Raw genomic sequence first — 19,604 nt, forward strand, 5'->3', positions numbered from 1 at the left:
TATGTTACAGTATTATATATATATATACTTAATTATATGTATGACACAATACGCATACTTATTTTACATTATATATATATATATATATATATATATATATATATATATATATACACACACACACACACACACACACTTAATTATATGGATGGCACAATACACAAACTTAACTCTAACGGACAGCGCAATACAGATATATATATATATATATATTCTGGAGTTTTGTGTGAATGCAATTTCAGGTGTTTTACACACAAACCCTTGATTTAATCAAGGATTTTGTCTCTCTATGTCAGGAAACACTCACTCGGAGTGCTAAAATTCTTGTTAACCAATTATTGTCAAAACAGTGCCAGTGATTCATGAGGTTTATTTTACAATGAGATCGGGAGGTTCCAGTCTTTCCACCTCATGGCTATATATGCAAGCTGCTTTATGAACAACAGATTTATACTGATAACTTTAATTTTTTTTGCACACCTTCCCCTAAAATCAACCCCAGAGGAGTGCAAAATAGTACCCACCATGTTGATGACATGATGGGAAGGTGTACATGAATTTGCAGTTATCATTATATTTTTCTGTAGAATTTTGAGCTTTGGGGAACCCCCCAATTATTAAATGCAATTTATCGCAAACTATCAAAAAAATGTCAGTCACAGGTTTGTGGAATGCTAATTCCACAGTGTTAGACCCCAAGTATTCTCTACCATCATAAGTTTCAGAAATTATATAAAGTCACCAATACCTGGAAATCCTAAAATAGCTCAAACAAAGGGGCATGGTTTATTTTTATCCTTGTCTGTTTGGTTTTATTCCCCTAACTATTGTCCCTGATGTAGTCCAGGAGGGGCAAGGAACCTGATAAAGTTAAAACAAGAATAATGTTTTATAAAAAACACACAAAATATCAACCAAAAACAATAATTCGTTTATAAGTTGAAGTAGTTATAAAATTCAAGAGAGGTTACTCTTTAATCTCTCCAGAAGTGGAGGAAGCTTTACTTGAGAGAGTTATTTCCTTTCACTAATTATAGGTTCTACTTCATTGAAAAATTCAGAAGTGAGATACCTAAATATTATGCTTTGTTTGTATTTCTTTGAAAATGCTGATCTGGTTATTTTATCTGTGACACACTGTACCAAAGATGGGAAAATAAAGAAATATTTGGAAGATGCATATATCAACTGAAATTCTGTTTCTTCCCATGTCTCTGTATTTACCGATATACCTGGTTTTGAATTTTTTTATTATTGCCAGTATATATCTCCGAGTTTGAAATTCTGACTTTGTGTCGTAACCTGTAGGTTATTCAAAGAATTATCAAGTTCTGGCTGTTAAAATGATCAATCACAGGACTTTTTTTATCAGACTATAAAAACATTCATAAATAAATTTCTGACAGAGATACAATATTTTTTTCTCAGCACTAAATCTGAGATAACCAGCACTACCAACCGACCATTTTTAAATTAACAATTTCTAATTTTTAAAGCTAGGATGTGTTACAAATTCTCCTTGCTCCGATTATATAGTATATATTATTTGTCTAAATTATTATTTCATTAATGGAAAATATATCTCCCTTGTCAGAGACAAAGGCTTTGTCACTGTCACAAAAATCTAACGAGACAGTCTCCATCGGTTTTGTGGGAGATTTATTAACATCATTTTTTAAAATCATAATACCGTTTTAAAGCTCTGTATTTTCTGTTATCCCAGTCTACACACAACTGTGTTTCCCCCGACTCCTCTGTTACACTTTAAACATGGCTTTGGTCCTAGACTCTCTCATCGCACACTATGTAGGTTGTATCTACACAAATCTGTTACACAAGCCTTATTACAAGGAGTTGTATCATCAACCCCTTGCAGTTATTCTTTGCTCGAATCATGATATATATTATAAAAATTTGAAGTTTAATTTAAATATATATTTGCCTTAATTATTACATGGAAGACTTTATGAGATTATCTGCAATCAAGCCTTCTCAAGGGAGATTCAGTCCTGATTTGCCAAGGCAAGCTATGGCTGATGTTGATCCTGATTTGATGATCAGACTCTGACTGATAATATCCGTGAAGCCAAGAAAGAGTTTTGCAACAATGGTGCAGCTCATGTGTGGTCAACTTTCATAATCAGGCAAGATGATAACCCCCAAACTGATGCTACAATGAATGACCAGTGATTAAGGACAATTATTAATTATCTTGATGAACAAAGATACATTTTTACTAACCTGGATTATTCGTGACAAACACATCACTCTGGGGATCTTTTAACATTAAGTAAAAGTTCCAAGCCAAGAATGTTGACTGGTATTGACAAACCATATTATGAACAAGCATATCCTGTGATGGCAGTTGTTTACGTGGTACTGTATATCCACTGAATGATAAACCTAGCACTGATGATCTCAAAACAATTAAAATTTCGACCTTGAATAGTGTAGCTGAGCAAGTTACAGAACATTTCAGAAATGCAATATGTGGAATGTTTTAATGGATCTGAGTTGGTAAAAAATGAGTGGGCGTGTCAAAGAAAATAGAGCTATGATCAATGACGTGGCTGAGCAGGAAAAAAATTAAAATTTCCGATAAGGGTAAAAACAATAACTGGCAAGATTTTGTACGAATCAAAATAAAAATCAAAGGGAGCTTCAATTGAGATTGTTGATCATAATGCATATGCATGGCCAATGGATGTAACAATATTTCCACGAGATAGAACAGTTAAAAATGTATGATGGTGATATATTTGATTTTATCAGAAATATCAGTAAAAGCGAACCTGTATCCGTGTGGTTGTTTCAAAGTTCTGCATGCAAAAATTATGATCATTTTGTACGACCTAATGGAGATATTTATTGTTTTTACGATATATGCTTGATGCTGGAATTTTAGCATCATTAACTGTAAGTGAAACAATAATATCATCCACAGAATGGGATACCAAAACTACCTCCTGACGATGTCAGGGTAGAGAGATATGTTTGATGAAATCTTTGAACATCATCCCGATGAAACTGAATATGAAAATAAACTTGCAAAGGACCTTGGCAAAAAATAATTGGGAAATTTACTCAGGGTTGTTCACGTGATCATCAACGACATTGCACAAGATTAATTATCGATGATGCCAAACTCGATTTTACAGTTTACTCATTTAAGATCTTCAATGCTCACATATGTTTCTATAAATTTATTATCGATGAGAAACAGATTTCATGATATATCAATTAGATTTGCCACAGATTAATTTTATGTGGATCAAAAACATGCGGATTTGTGAAACATTGGTACCAATACATTATGGGGCGAATGGAGAATAAAAAGAGAAAAAATACTCAGTTATTCCAAATCCGCTGATTATATTCCCCAGGATATTTATTATAAAAATAATCTTCTGTCAGCATTATCATCAGCACTGTTGGTGTATGATCCCGTAGCTAGACATAAAACTGTTCTTCTTAACGGATGCAGTGGTTCTGGTAAAACAACGTGTGCGACTGAATTAAATCGGAATTCTTATATGGTTGTTTTGATGCCTACACATAGACTTACCTGAGAAATGAAAGAGTGCGGAGTGAAATCTCATAATTATCACAGTTTCTTTAGATGGAAATGGAGATGCATGGACTCCTGAATGAATGGGTGAAAAAAATATTCCTAAGATTATTATTTGGGATGAATTATGCACAGTGTCGTTTGATGTGTTAGAAACGTTTCTTGATTGGTTATTAACTTGAAATACTGCTGTAATAATGTGTGGCAATCATTGTCAAAACCACCTTCCATTGGATCATCTCCACATGAATGGCTGAAAACATTCGCATATTATTATGAGCAACTAACTGAGCACCTAATCCAGAATTAAGAGAATTTAAGAAATTAATCAAATTACAACCAGACAAGCGAGATAATTCAGGAAACACCTATAAATGATTTTAGAAATTAATGGAGTCCTGCTGATTTGATAGTTGCAAGTCAGAAGTTAGTTCATGATTCACTTCAGCAGCAATTATTTCTGTTGCATAAAGAAAAAATTTCAAATCTACCTGTATGATTATGTTATTGCCAAGCTGATACGTGATGGCAAAATATTAATGTGGAAATTCCAGGTGGGGGTAAACAAAATCTTGTATTAAATGATATTGTTTTAGTTCCTGTGAGTGCTATTGAGAGTGCATTAACGATGGATAAATCTCCATAGACACTAGGATATGTTATAACGATTCATTTGTCACAAGGATTAACTATTTCTGATACAAATATCTGGATTGTTGATAATCGCATTGAATGGTCAAATGTAGTTTATCTGGCAGTGTCTCAAGTCAGAAGAATATATTAGCTGCAGAGGGTTATCATAGACTTCACAGTAAATAATAAACTACCGGCAATGGCGATGATGTAGTAAAGAACAAAATAGCTGGTTATTAGCGATGTGACCCAAAAACATAAGCATGACTTTGATCTCGATGCTGAATTGATCATGACACCAAAACAGCGACAGAATAATCAGTGTGCTTGCTGTAACACAGTAATGTTGTGGCAGTGTTCGAATAATAATAATCCAAAACAATTTACCGTAGATAGAATTAATAGAAGTCTTGGAGACACACACGAAAATGTGATGTTGACCTGTCTTGAGTGTAACTGCCATCAAGGACCAGCTAACGAATCAACCTTCATGAGAGTGATGGTGATGGTAATTGTGTGTCTTCAGGAATTACTTGTAATTGTTCACTTATAATTCCTTTTTGAGGAGCAGTTGAATCTAGTTTGTAGACTGCATGTCTACCCGTGGCTCTTACCATACTGGAAATTTATCTGGTTATGCTACAGACTGGATCAGTTGTTCATTTTTTACCCCCCTCCCTCATGCCCCCCCTCTCCCTCATATAAATATCTGACAGTAACATTATCTAGTACTGGTTGTTTTGTGAAAGATTCATGTCATTGTACCGGTATATGTTTTTTTGTGACTGCATTGATAGGTTTCATAGAAATTCCACGAGTAATTTCATTATTTAATGCGGCTATCACACTTGGTAGTCTTGCAACCCATTCATGAGATCTCTTGTCTTTCTAAACTTTGTTAAGGGATATTGATATCTAAACAATCTCTCAGCAGTGTTCGATTAAATCATTCAACGATTGCTTGAGCATGATGAATTGCAGTGTGTCATTGTCCGACTTTGACGTTATGTTGTTTTATCAGAGATGTTACTGCACCAAGAAATTCTTTGCCAGGATCAACTTGTAGCAACTGTGGCCATTGCAAGGGTCCTCATTGATAAATTCGTTCCAACGTGGATGCAACTTCAGTTGCTGTTTTAGGTGATAGTAGTTCTGCTTCTTTATATCTACTTGCAATGTCAATGATAGTCAATATGAATTTGTTGTTGTTGTTGTAGGGTTTAACGTCATTTTTCAGCACACGATAGGCTATGCATGGCGACCAGTATTAATGGTGGAGGAAGAACCCAGGAAATCCCCAGAAAGAACCATCGACCCTCGAGAAGCTACTGGCAAGCTTTCTCGCATACCCACATTGGCCCAATCCGAGACTCGAACTTATGCAGACAGAGGTGAGATGGCAGTGATCCGTAACGGAGAGCACTTTACACCACTCGGGGCCCCTAACATGAATTTGTATGTGTGATTGATGTCTACCAGTTTTAATAGTATCATGTGGTAAAAACAAAATATCTGCCTGATGAACCTCATTGGGAGTGCTGACAGCAAAATGGGAATTTTTTTTAGGTGGTGGTAGTTAAATTTGCCATATTGCCTGTTGTGCTAACCAATCTGTAGCAACAGAACATGCAACACCTGCTGCATCAGCAAGTTTACTAATCACTGCTCTACCCCTCCCCCTCCAATATCCTCTTGGAATATAATAAACTGAGTAAATATAATAGTTATCTATGATTAATTAAACACCCATAGCACTAGTTTACCTTTTTCATCACAGATCTTATAAAAAATTAGCAAGCGATTCTCTGAGTGATTTATTTTTTTACAGACTTTAATGTGTGTATCAACTTCACATCTGCAATATGTCATTTTGCAAATCTGGATTTTTATACCCAATGTCATGAATATGGCACGCTTGATCAATCTTATTTATACGATTCTCTCCAGGTCTTGGTTGATCTTTCTCATCAAGTCTGATATCAAGTCAGGTTTCAGGACCACAATAATTATATCCAGGAAGATGCTTCTCACCAGGATACTTAGCCCATGGATCCCCTGGTAATTGTCGCAGTGAAGCAGCGATATCTCCACCTGTTGCATGAGAGATAAATTTGTATTTTTTTGTACCACATTTCACACACTTGCCACATGCTTTATTCCTCATCATTATTGTTTTTAATCCACTTGTATTGGTGCATGCTCTGCATCGAACACTATAAATCCATATACATATTATATTTCTACAACATGGATGTAATTGATTTCTCAGCGACATGAAAGCAAGAGCCAGTCAAGCATCATCCAGCACTACCAAGTTCTATCAGAGCAATTATCATAGGTTCATCTGGGTCTGGTAAGACGCAATTGTTACTTAACCTGATAATGAGATGGCTCAAATGGGATAAATTATATTTAGTGGCACCATCTGTAGATGATCAGAGATGCTACGACTTACTTAAAGATTTTAATGAAAATGCAAAGTTGTTGAATGAGGACAGTAATGATATTGATTTTATCACCGACATCAACAATGCACCACTGGTAGATGGTCTTGATGGTAGTATTAAAAATCTTGTAGTAAACGATGATGTGATGCTAGAAAAACAATCAAATCCAGCTCGGATATTTTCCCAAGGCAGATACAAAAACATCAATATTTTATGTTACTCAGCAATATGTGCAAATACCTAAAGTGATCAGAGATAACTGCAATCTTCTGTTTTTCTTTGATGGCATTGATACCCACAGAAACATCCACCAGACTTGGTGTTCAGGGGACATGGATATGATCCAGTTTAAAAACTTCTTCTCAAAAGCGCAATTCCTTGTGGATTTATCACGATAAATTTACATTATCCTCAGTTGCGATGTCACATAGGTCTCAAAAAAAAATTGGTTAAGAGAGCTGCCCTGCCATCTGACTGCGCTTTTTTTTAAACAAAGAGAGGGTGACGACAAACAAGTTGGTAAATAAGAACGCATACAAATTTGTCATGCAAGTACTAATGATGCTAACCCAGTTAGAAGTCTCGGTTTGGCATTACTGACACTTGTCTCTTCATTTTTGTAGGAACTTTTATTTTCAAAAACAGACTGCTCTAAAAAGAGGTCTGTTCACACTTTCCTTGATTTAGCGTTATTGATACTTGCATGTCCTTTTCATAGGAAGGGTTAATTTTACAAATGGACTCTCCTAAAAATGGTCTATTCACCCTCCCTGCTGCTCGAGTGAATGCCTTAACTGACATAGGCCTGGGTCTAAATAAATAGATGTGTTACATGAGTGAAAGTCTTAACTAACAAGGACCAGAGTCTAATCTAATGTGTGTTACACATGTTAATGCCTTAACTGACATAGGCCTGGGTCTAAATAGATGTGTTACATGAGTGAAAGCCTTAACTGACAAGGACCAGAGTCTAATGTAATGTGTGTTACACATGTTAATGCCTGAAATGACATAGGCTAAGATCTAAATCAATGTCTTTTACACGAGTGAATGCCTTAACTGAATACATAAATCTATTGTCTACTGTGCTAAGAAAATATGCATTTCAACTCACCAGAGCCAGTGTCCATTCAGGTAGGCAGCCGGGTGATACTCTTTTAACCTGTTTTTGTTCTTATTGGTCACTTTTGTCAAAATATCCAACCTGAAGAATAATGATAATTATGTTTTTATCTAACAAGCACTTAACTGCCAAAATTGTAATGACCTATACAATGAATCCCCACTATAACATACTTCATTATAGATTAAGTCTGATATAACATGATTCGTGGTGTGGCTCCAGAAATGTTAGATAATTTATCCAATTTCTTAGTGTAAGCAAAGTTTGGTGCCAAAATAAAAATAAACACGAGTGTGATTTCATAATTTGGTAAGGTGTGCTATATTCTTTAAGAAAAGTGTCTTACCGCTGCATCTTTCTTTATATGAATAAATATGTAAATGTTTCTGTTTGTGAATGTACATTTCAGTTGTGTCAACAGTCAATCATTGTATTTTGATCTTAGTTTCTTTTTGAAGCCAGACCACCAACACCAACCTGTGGCAGAGAACCTCCCAGCTTCCAGTAGAGGACGAGATCAAGAAGAGAAGGTGGGGCTGGATAGGACACACCCTACGTAAGCCGCCAACCAACATTACCAGACAGGCACTGAGGTTGAACCCTCAAGGCAAGTGGTGATCTTTTGTGGGCGGCCTATACCCCAGCAGGGGTAACAGGCAAAACTGAACTTATTTTTGAAAGAGGTCAACTCATTAAAAAGCTAAAATGTGTTAATCTTATTATTAATCAGACATGAACAATAAAGCCGTTAAGTCTTCTTTGTGTTTTGCTTTTGTTTGTTGTGGGGTTTAACGCCATTTTTCAGCGCAAGATAGACTATACATGGCGGCCAGTATTAATGGTGGAGGAAGAACCCGGGAAACCCCCAGAAAGAACCACCGACCCACGAGAAGCTAGTGGAAGCTTTTTTACATACCCACATAGGCCAAAGCACGACTTGAACCCACGCAGACAGAGGTGAGATGGCAGTGATCTGTAACATTGAGTGCTTTAGACCACTCAGCCACTCGGGGCCCCTCTTCTTTGTGTGTCCCCATGCATTCTGTGTATTCATTTCTAAAAAAACCCAGCTGACATATGGTAGCTCATTTAAATGTCATACACAACCAAGCACCAAACAATGTAGTGGTTGATAAAAGATTCTCACCTGAATTTATAAATTAATTAATTTATAAGCAACTGCTAATCATTCAAGCATGTCTCACAGCTAAAGGATGTTCAAATTATGGGACAATAGTTTATAACAAATTTCAAAAGCACAAAATGCATATAGCACTTCATTTTTGTCAGACAATCATCATGCAATCAATTCAGCATTAAATAATGTCATCCCCTCCCTACAAAAAATAACAAAATTGTTCATTAACAATTATTCTTGCTCTAGTTGTTCAAACAAATAGGTCTCAAAGTGTCAATTAGTGTGTATTTATAATAGATAATGATACACAGCATCATAACACTTTTACTGTTAAAGAGAAGCTTGAATACATCAGCAGGATTAAGTCTGGTGTTCAGCAGAATTAACTCAAGATTTAGTTGTTCATGAGTTGACCATCCATGCTAATGTAACAGTACCAGCAAGCAGTCAAAAATCAATTAGTGTTTTTAAAAAAAATAAAAAGTATTCTGGTTTGTAGCCAAGTAATGTCCTGCTGTATGAAATTTATACCTATACCATTTAAAAACCTTGAGACTACACGTCATTGAACTGTAAATGTACTTCATCATTTCTTAAATAATATTTTAGTGTGCAAAGAATTAGGACACCTATTGATCTGTGACAAAATGACTAAATATTACACTTCTGTATGCATATTTTTAACAGAAATGTTATGGATCAGTCAGTATGGATGCAATGAGATTGGTCAGTGAGTACAATGAGATTGGTCAATGAGTACAATGAGATCAGTCAATATAGATGCAATGAGATTGGTCAGTGAGTACAATGAGATTGGTCAATGAGTACATTGAGATCAGTCAGTGTGGATGCAAGAAAATGAGATTGGTCAGCGAGTACAATGAGATTGGTCAATGAGTACAATGAGATCAGTCAGTGTGGATGGAATGAGATCAGTCAGTGAGTACAATGTGATTGGTCAATAAGTGCAATGAGATCAGTCAGTGTGGATGCAATGAGATCGGTCAGTGAATACGATGAGATTGGTCAATGAGTACAATGAGATCAGTCAGTGTGGATACAATGAGATCGGTCAGTGAGTACAATGAGATGGGACAGTAAGTACAATGAGATGGATCAGTGAGTACAATGAGATTGGTCAAGGAGTACAATGAGATCAGTCAGTGTGGATACAATGAGATTGGTCAGTGAGTACAATGAGATGGGTCAGTAAGTACAATGAGATTGGTCAGTGAGTACAATGAGATTGGTCAATGAGTACAATGAGATTGGTCAGTGAGTACAATGAGATTGGTCAGTGAGTATAATGAGATCAGTCAGTGTGGATACAATGAGATTGGTCAGTGAGTACAATGAGATTGGTCAGTGAGTACAATGTGATCGGTCAATGAGTAGAGTGAGATCAATAGGTGAATACACGTGTTGATATTCAATTATTCATGCGATATATATGTAAACATATACTAGCTGAAATAATATTTCTTGGGGGAAAAGAGAAGAAAAGACTCTATGCTCCTCCACCCCCCGTCCCATTAATGATCAGTCCTTAAAACAGATTTGGGATGAACATACAAATGAACTGATGTATAAAGTACAGATATGCAATAATACAGATAAAATGATACACAAAGTACAAATATGCAATAATACAGATAAAATGATACACAAAGTACAAATATGCAATAATACAGATAAAATGATACACAAAGTACAGATATGCAATAATACAGATAAAATGATACACAAAGTACAGATATGCAATAATACAGATAAAATGATACACAAAGTACAAATATGCAATAATACAGATAAAATGATACACAAAGTACAGATATGCAATAATACAGATAAAATGATACACAAAGTACAGATATGCAATAATACAGATAAAATGATACACAAAGTACAGATATGCAATAATACAGATAAAATGATACACAAAGTACAAATATGCAATAATACAGATAAAATGATACACAAAGTACAAATATGCAATAATACAGATAAAATGATACACAAAGTACAAATATGCAATAATACAGATAAAATGATACACAAAGTACAAATATGCAATACTACAGACGAAATGATATATGAAGTACAAATATGCAATAATACAGATGAAACAATATACAAAGTACAGATGTGCAATAATACAGATGAAATGATGAATGAAATTCAGATGTGCAGACTAAAAATTTACTGATGTACAAAGAACATATGTGTACACATACACAGGAACTAATGTATGAAAAACAGATGTGCACACACACATAAACTGATGTATGAAAAACAGATGTGCACACATATACATTTACTGATGTATGAAGTACAGATGTGCACACGTACACATAAACTGATGTACAAAGTACAGATGTGCATGTATACACATGAACTGATGTATGAAGTACAGATGTGCACACATACACATTTACTGATGTACAAAATACAGATGTGCACACATACACATGAATTGATGTATGAAGTACAGATGTGCACATGTACACATAAACTGATGTACAAAGTATAAATGTGCATGCATACACACAAACTGATGTATGAAGGACAGAAGTGCAAACATATAAACTGATGTACAAAGTACAGATGTGCACATATATGCATCAACTGATTATGAAGTACAGATGTACGTACATACACATAAACTAATGTACAAAGAACAGATATGCACACAAATGCATAAACTAATGTATAAGTACTGATGTGCACACATACACATGAACAGATGTATGAAGTACAGATGGACAGACATATACTCACCACTCTTTCTCTTCCACACAATTGTTAGCTTGTACGTAGAGGGTTCTTTGTGGTTGTATTACCTGGAACATCTAGAGGGGGAAAGAATAACATTTTTCACCCAGAAATACAATTATGACAGTATGGCATATAATGATTATAAATAAATGATAATTCAAGACTCAGAAGTTAATACATGTACTAACATATGATATTATTAATCAAAGTACAGAATGTAATTGCCAATTAATTACCAGATTATGCACTCTGAAATTTTTTAGTTGTCCCCATGCATTAATATGTCATTTTTTTTTTATCTCCCCATGCATTATCAGGTAATTTGCCACTTACAAGAGTTCCAGTACTTATCTTATCAGTTTCATTAGACATTATAATCTTTTCCAAAGGTCAAATCTAAAATTTGTGTCACAGTCATGTAAATAAAACTAATTTCAAGGGATCATTTTCAACAAACAGAAGCAAAATCTTTGGACACTGTACAGTATGCCATCTGAATAACATTACATAGTATGCATCTGAATAACATTGTACAGTATGTCATCTGAATTAGCATTGTACAGTATGCCATCTGAATTAGCATTGTACAGTATGCCATCTGAATAACATTACATAGTATGCATCTGAATAACATTGTACAGTATGCCATCTGAATTAGCACTGTACAGTATGCCATCTGAATAACATTACATTAGTATGCATCTGAATAACAGTGTACAGTATGCCATCTGAATTAGCATTGTACAGTATGCCATCTGAATAACACTGTACAGTATGCAGAGTTTAAACAAATGACAAACACTGTCTTTACTTGTTAACATGAATCTTCTTGCTAACAGCTGCACAACTGAAGTAGCTTACAGACTGGTATGGAGGGGGGGAAAACGTCACTCGAACAGAGAAATTAGGTCTCAGTAACCTGATTTTGGTAAATGAAGCTGCTCTTCTTGATATGCATCCACAAACCAATTGTCATGAGTCCAGGTGAAATAGGGTCCAAGAAAATGAGGTTGTAAGAAAAAAACAGCTAAAAATACACTGATCTAGTATTTAGATGCCAGAAATAATATGCTTCCACATTGCAGTTTTCATGAGTGGAAGCAAAATAGGTTATAAGGTATTGAGGGTGTAATGAAATGATAGATGAAAATACAAATGTCACTCATGAAAACTGGGTCATGTTTATCTAATTTTGGTATCAATGAGTAATTGAAATAAAAGTTGGAGATATTGTGAGTGTAATGAATGGTAATGATGTTGTTTTGAGTTTAATGCCATTTTTCTGTGCATGATAGGTTATACATGGCAGGTGAATATACAAAAATTACTTGTTTATGAAATCTGTGTTACATAACCAAGTTTTGGCATGATTGAATGACCTTCCTAGTCACATACCAATTTTCATGTGTAGGTGAAATAGGATCCATGATCCTAAAAGTTTAACCAGCAGGACTAAAATAATACTTAAGCATGACTATTAGGTCAATGTGATCTAGTTTTGGTGTTATTCAGTAATCCACTTCTCTGCTGTCATGAGCATAGATGAAACAGTGTTTGAGATACTAAGTGTATAACAAATGAACAAACATGTGTACGTGTACAAACAAATGAACAAACACGTGTACAAACAAATGAACAATAGGGCAGAAGTCAATGTCCCTCACATCACTGCCAAGGGAATATTTACTTTCTGAAATATTAAACTTGACAAATAAAGATTGCAAAACAGCAACCTGTCTTTTATGCTGTTATGCAAAATAATAAAAATACTTTGACAAAACTAGAAACGAATCCAAACTGTTACAAACCGGAAATGCAATAATGAATTATGTACCAGCCAGCCCTTTCTGTCACAAAGGTTAAAAAAATATCTCAAAACATTTGACGCCACCAAGGTAGCTGAAAAATGCTGTAAAAACTAGAACTATTTTAAATTAATTATTCTTTGAAAACTGTCATCAACATTCAAATATATCTTTAAAAATCTGCTTGGATTCTTTCAGTCATCAGAAGAGCCATACATTTTACCAACTGCAAAGACAAGGCTCTTATTTTCAGCCAAATTTGCAGCCAGTAGCCATTTTGGTCCATGGTAATAAACTGGTACCACTTTCATGCAAGAAAACCACAAATGAATGGTATGCCACAAAATGGTACAGTATGATGCAGTAACAGTGACTAAGATAAATAGTTAAATGCAAAGGTTATTGCTGATCACTGGTGCAAGAAATATTGGTAACAGAAACTACATTTTGAAGAGTACTTCTCATGAAGCAACATCATACTAAGTTACATGGTACTGAATGCATGAGCCAAAAAGCTAACACAAAGGGACATTGTGGTTGGAAATATAGGTCACAGTGACTTAGTTTTTACCAAAGGGTGTAATAGTTCACATCATGCATATTCATCCCATGTTACTGGATCAATGAACCATCAAATATAGGTCACAGTGACTACATTTTCATTTATGGCTGTAGCACTTCTTGTAATGCAATTACAAAGTTGAGACTCCATAGATAATACTTCCTGAAAAAATTACCTAAATGCATGGGTTAACAAATAAATAGACTGTGAAATAGGAATAAATGATATAGTTTTAACTGAAAGATGTAGTACTCCATTAGACATGTATAAATACCAGCTTATATGACTTTACAAGTAAAAGTGTATGAGAAAATGACTTAAATACAAACCCTAACACAGAAACTGACAACTGAGTAGTTCATGGAAAAATGTTTTGTATTCCAGATGACACATGTAAACACTAACTTGTGACTAGTTCATGGAAAAATGTTTTGTATTCCAGATGACACATGTAAACACTAACTTGTGACTAGTTCATGGAAAAATGTTTTGTATTCCAGATGACACATGTAAACACTAACTTGTACCATTCTATTAGCAATGAGAAAGTGTCTGAGAAAATGACCTAAAACAAATCCAAACTTTAGTGCAGATGCCAGATGGACAGACAGACAAACATCATGAATCCGTAAGATAGAACATCTTTACAATACAGCTTAACATGATTCAACTTTGAATAAAACCCCAGCTTGAGTTCTGAATGCTGATTATTTTTAAATGATGACAGGATAGCTGCATTAAACTTACATTACGAAACAATTTTTATTTAAGTAAGCTATTCAAAACAAAACCAACTCACATATTTCATCTTAAAAGACTGTTCCTCTAGTTTTTCCACAGCCAGAATATTCTCGATAGGTATCACATAGAGAGGATCATCATCCTTACTCCGAGAATATGTAAGGGCCTGGTTTGTTAGGACAAAGTACCGATGCTTGAAATTCTTAAATCCAAACTTCTTTCGGCCCTGTGCTCTTTTAATCAGCATCCTGATAAAAGCAATTTGTTATATAAGCATTCCTGAATGTTAAGAGTTGTAAATGCGAATATGTGAATACTGCCAACAACTTCAACTTCCTATAACTTAAAAGTTAACTCCCCCTCACAAGCTAACTTACAACTGAACAGTTTCTGGGTTTTTTCCCACTTCTGGTTTCTTTACATATTTTACAACTACTAACTCACAACAGTTAATACTATCCCATCTCTTGACTAACTTGTTATGGGCTACAGCACTGTGTTTATAATATACTACAGTGAATCCTATCCCATCTCTTGACTAACTTGTTATGGGCCAGAGCACTGTGTTTATAATACACTACAGTAAATTCCTATCCCATCTCTTGGGTGACTTGTTATGGGTTACATCACTGTGTTTATAATATACTACAAAGAATCCTATCCCATCTCTTGACTGACTTGTTATGGGCTACAGTACTGTGTTTATAATATACTACATTTAACACTATCCCATCTCTTGGGTGACTTGTTATGGGCTACAGCACTGTGTTTATAATATACTACAGTGAATCCTATCCCATCTCTTGACTGACTTGTTATGGGCTACAGCACTGTGTTTATAATATACTACATTTAACACTATCCCATCTCTTGGGTGATTTGTTATGGGCTACAGCACTGTGTTTATAATATACTACAGTGAATCCTATCCCATCTCTTGACTGACTTGTTATGGGCTAGAGCACTGTGTTTATAATATACTACATTTAACACTATCCCATCTCTTGGATGATTTGTTATGGGCTACAGCACTGTTTATAATATACTACAGGGAATCCTATCCCATCTCTTGGGTGACTTGTTATGGGCTACAGCACTGTCTTTATAATATACTACAGGGAATCCTATCCCATCTCTTGGGTGACTTGTTATGGGCTAAAGCACTGTCTTTATAATATACTACATTTAACACTATCCCATCTCTTGGGTGACTTGTTATGGGCTACAGCACTGTGTTTATAATATACTACAGTGAATCCTATCCCATCTCTTGACTGACTTGTTATGGGCTACAGCACTGTCTATATAATATACTACATTTAACACTATCCCATCTCTTGGGTGACTTGTTATGGGCTACAGCACTGTGTTTATAATATACTACATTTAACACTATCCCATCTCTTGGGTGACTTGTTATGGGCTACAGCACTGTGTTTATAATATACTACAGTGAATCCTATCCCATCTCTTGACTGACTTGTTATGGGCTACAGCACTGTTTATAATACACTACATTTAACACTATCCCATCTCTTGGGTGATTTGTTATGGGCCACAGCACTGTGTTTATAATATACTACAGGGAATCCTATCCCATCTCTTGGGTGACTTGTTATGGGCTACAGCACTGTCTTTATAATATATTACAGGGAATCCTATCCCATCTCTTGGGTGACTTGTTATGGGCTACAGCACTGTCTTTATAATATACTACATTTAACACTATCCCATCTCTTGGGTGACTTGTTATGGGCTACAGCACTGTGTTTATAATATACTACATTTAATCCTATCCCATCTCTTGGGTGACTTGTTATGGGTTACATCACTGTGTTTATAATATACTACAAAGAATCCTATCCCATCTCTTGACTGACTTGTTATGGGCTACAGCACTGTGTTTATAATATACTACAGTGAATCCTATCCCATCTCTTGGGTGACTTGTTATGGGCTACAGCACTGTGTTTATAATATACTACATTTAATCCTATCCCATCTCTTGGGTGACTTGTTATGGACTACAGCACTGTGTTTATAATATACTACAGTGAATCCTATCCCATCTCTTGGGTGACTTGTTATGGGCTACAGCACTGTGTTTATAATATACTACATTTAACACTATCCCATCTCTTGGGTGACTTGTTATGGGCTACAGCACTGTGTTTATAATATACTACAGTGAATCCTATCCCATCTCTTGGGTGACTTGTTATGGGCTACAGCACTGTGTTTATAATATACTACATTTAACACTATCCCATCTCTTGGGTGACTTGTTATGGGCTACAGTACTGTGTTTATAATATACTACAGTGAATCCTATCCCATCTCTTGGGTGACTTGTTATGGGCTACAGCACTGTGTTTATAATATACTACATTTAACACTATCCCATCTCTTGGGTGACTTGTTATGGGCTACAGCACTGTGTTTATAATATACTACAGTGAATCCTATCCCATCTCTTGGGTGACTTGTTATGGGCTAGAGCACTGTGTTTATAATATACTACATTTAATCCTATCCCATCTCTTGACTGACTTGTTATGGGCTAGAGCACTGTGTTTATAATATACTACATTTAATCCTATCCCATCTCTTGACTGACTTGTTATGGGCTACAGCAGTGTGTTTATAATATACTACAGGGAATCCTATCCAATCTCTTGGGTGACTTGTTATGGGATACAGCACTGTGTTTATAATATACTACATTTAATCCTATCCCATCTCTTGACTGACTTGTTATGGGCTACAGCACTGTGTTTATAATATACTACATTTAATCCTATCCCATCTCTTGACTGACTTGTAAACGGCTGCAGCACTTTTATAATTTACTGATTTAAAATATTTGATAAACATAATCATAATTTATCAAGAGTTTCACAAACTACTGAATGGTGTGTTTTAGAAAATTGTTTTCTGAAACAGTTCAAGTCAATTATGAGTCCACTTTATCATCATTAAGCTGGAATATAGAAATGGATGGGTACCGACACTGGCCAACCAGACCTGGCTGTGTTTTGAACTACCCAGTAATATCTAACCCAGGTGGGTTATAAGATAAAAATAAAAATACTGCTGGGTGGATTTTTCCCTACCTTCACCACCATCACCACCAAGTAGTAATACATTTTTTAAAACATTTTTACAACGTTTTATGATTGATGAAAATGTGGGTGAGAGATGGTGAGGAGAAACTGGACAGAAAGGTAGTGGAGAAACTCAATCTGGTAAAAACCGACCAGCCAGTTACACTAACCCAATACCCAGCAATATTTCCTCCTCGCCCATCCCTAACAGAAAACTGTATACAAATGTCAGTTCTGATATCACTATTATAATTTTGGAAAAAAAACTTTCTATCTGTGGACAATTACAACAATGGTGAAGAAAACAAAATATACCAAAAAAGGATATCACATAAGTGGTTTACAACCCACCCACCCCAAAACCTGTTAAAAAATCTGATGTCCTCAAATATTAGAATGATGCTGATCATCACTATACTCACATTAGACGTTACTATTATTGTTTTAAAATCCATTCAGCAAGGTCTTATTCACTTTTTATTTAATGCGTATTATATAATTACCGTATATACTCGCATATAAGGCTGTTCGCATATAAGCCGACCCCCAAAACTGAACAGATATAAACACTAAAAAGTGCATGACCCACAACTCCAAGATATCTCAAGATGCATGATGTTAAGTTATAAATGCATTTATTTAGGCAAACTTATATTTTTTTAAAAATAGATGTATACTTATCTCAAGGTTGGCATGCATGATTAAAATGAAATGGTATAAACTTGTTTGAAAAGCAATTTATTTAATTTTCTGTTTTCTTATCGTTTCTGCCTAATTTAGATTTGTATATAATTTGATCGAACAATGACAAGAATTTAGCAATCACGAGTTTATGTAATATTACTTCTCCCTTTTGACTCGATTGTTTGTTTATACATTACTGCATTGGACTTTTACATCAGTGCACCAGTAATTACGTTTTTAAATTGCTTTGAAATTGTAAATACCTAACTCATTAAAATGTAATCCCAGTATCACAACAACAATACGGTTTGATTCAATGCTCGCAATTAGGCTACTGAACGTATTTACATAATTGCACCACTCCATGTACATTGTAGGTTTGATTATACACTGAATTAAGTACATCCCTTGCAGTCAAATCATGGGCAACATTGTGCTAAACCTTAATGATATCTTCAAAATACAATAATGAAGTTTCAGAAATAATGCTTTGAAAATTATGCTAATACCATAAAAGCTGAGTTGTAGTTTGCTTTGATGTAAGCGACCTTACACCATACCTGTAAAATTTCATGCCGGAAGGAAAAAAACCTCCCAATTTTGGGGGCATACCATGCCTACCTCCCGATTTCATATTTTCCGATTTTTGCAGAGAACTCCAGATTATTACATTATGTCTTCGATTTTCATTTCTTCTAAACAAGAAATGTCCTACATGTTATGTTGTATTACCTGACTTATTGTTGTGATGAAATAATTACTTAAGTTTAAACATTATTCACATAAATTATTTTTTTTTACCTCTACAACAATAAGAAAATAAAAATAAACCAGAGCAAAAAATAAAACACAACAATAAAATTGTCTAATTAATTTAAATTCCAAGAATGATCACTATGAATGCTGTAACTCCATATGCTATAGCACCATTCCCACGAAAGAAATTTAAACAAGTGAACATCTGTCATTTTTATATGGTATATACCAATGCTAATTACCAAAGTTAAATTAAAAGAAGGAATGA

At 34.9% G+C, this 19,604-nt stretch overlaps 1 protein-coding gene across 5 annotated transcripts in view; it reads right to left on the reverse strand.

Annotated features, from left to right (window-relative positions):
• LOC149800117 (ras GTPase-activating protein 3-like) overlaps positions 1 to 19,604 on the reverse strand; it is a 132,274-nt gene that overhangs the window by 30,645 nt on the left and 82,025 nt on the right. For 4 of the 5 annotated variants that reach the window (XR_016421325.1, XR_016421324.1, XM_089959713.1 and 1 more), the window contains exons 18-20: positions 14,851 to 15,040; positions 11,688 to 11,758; positions 7,763 to 7,852 (exon numbers count right to left, since the gene is read on the reverse strand). Coding sequence is in view for 3 of the 5 variants with exons in the window: in XM_089959713.1 (XP_089815839.1) it covers positions 7,763 to 7,852; positions 11,688 to 11,758; positions 14,851 to 15,040 (351 nt within the window). In the remaining 2 variants the exon portion in view is untranslated. Of the gene's footprint in view, positions 1 to 6,000; positions 6,293 to 7,762; positions 7,853 to 11,687; positions 11,759 to 14,850; positions 15,041 to 19,604 lie in introns of those variants that run through there. The other variant, XM_089959714.1, reaches the window with a different exon arrangement.

This window comes from Sinohyriopsis cumingii, chromosome 5 (genome assembly GCF_028554795.1).
Source record: "Sinohyriopsis cumingii isolate HCF-2022 chromosome 5, ASM2855479v2, whole genome shotgun sequence".
Lineage (NCBI taxonomy): Eukaryota > Metazoa > Mollusca > Bivalvia > Unionida > Unionidae > Sinohyriopsis > Sinohyriopsis cumingii.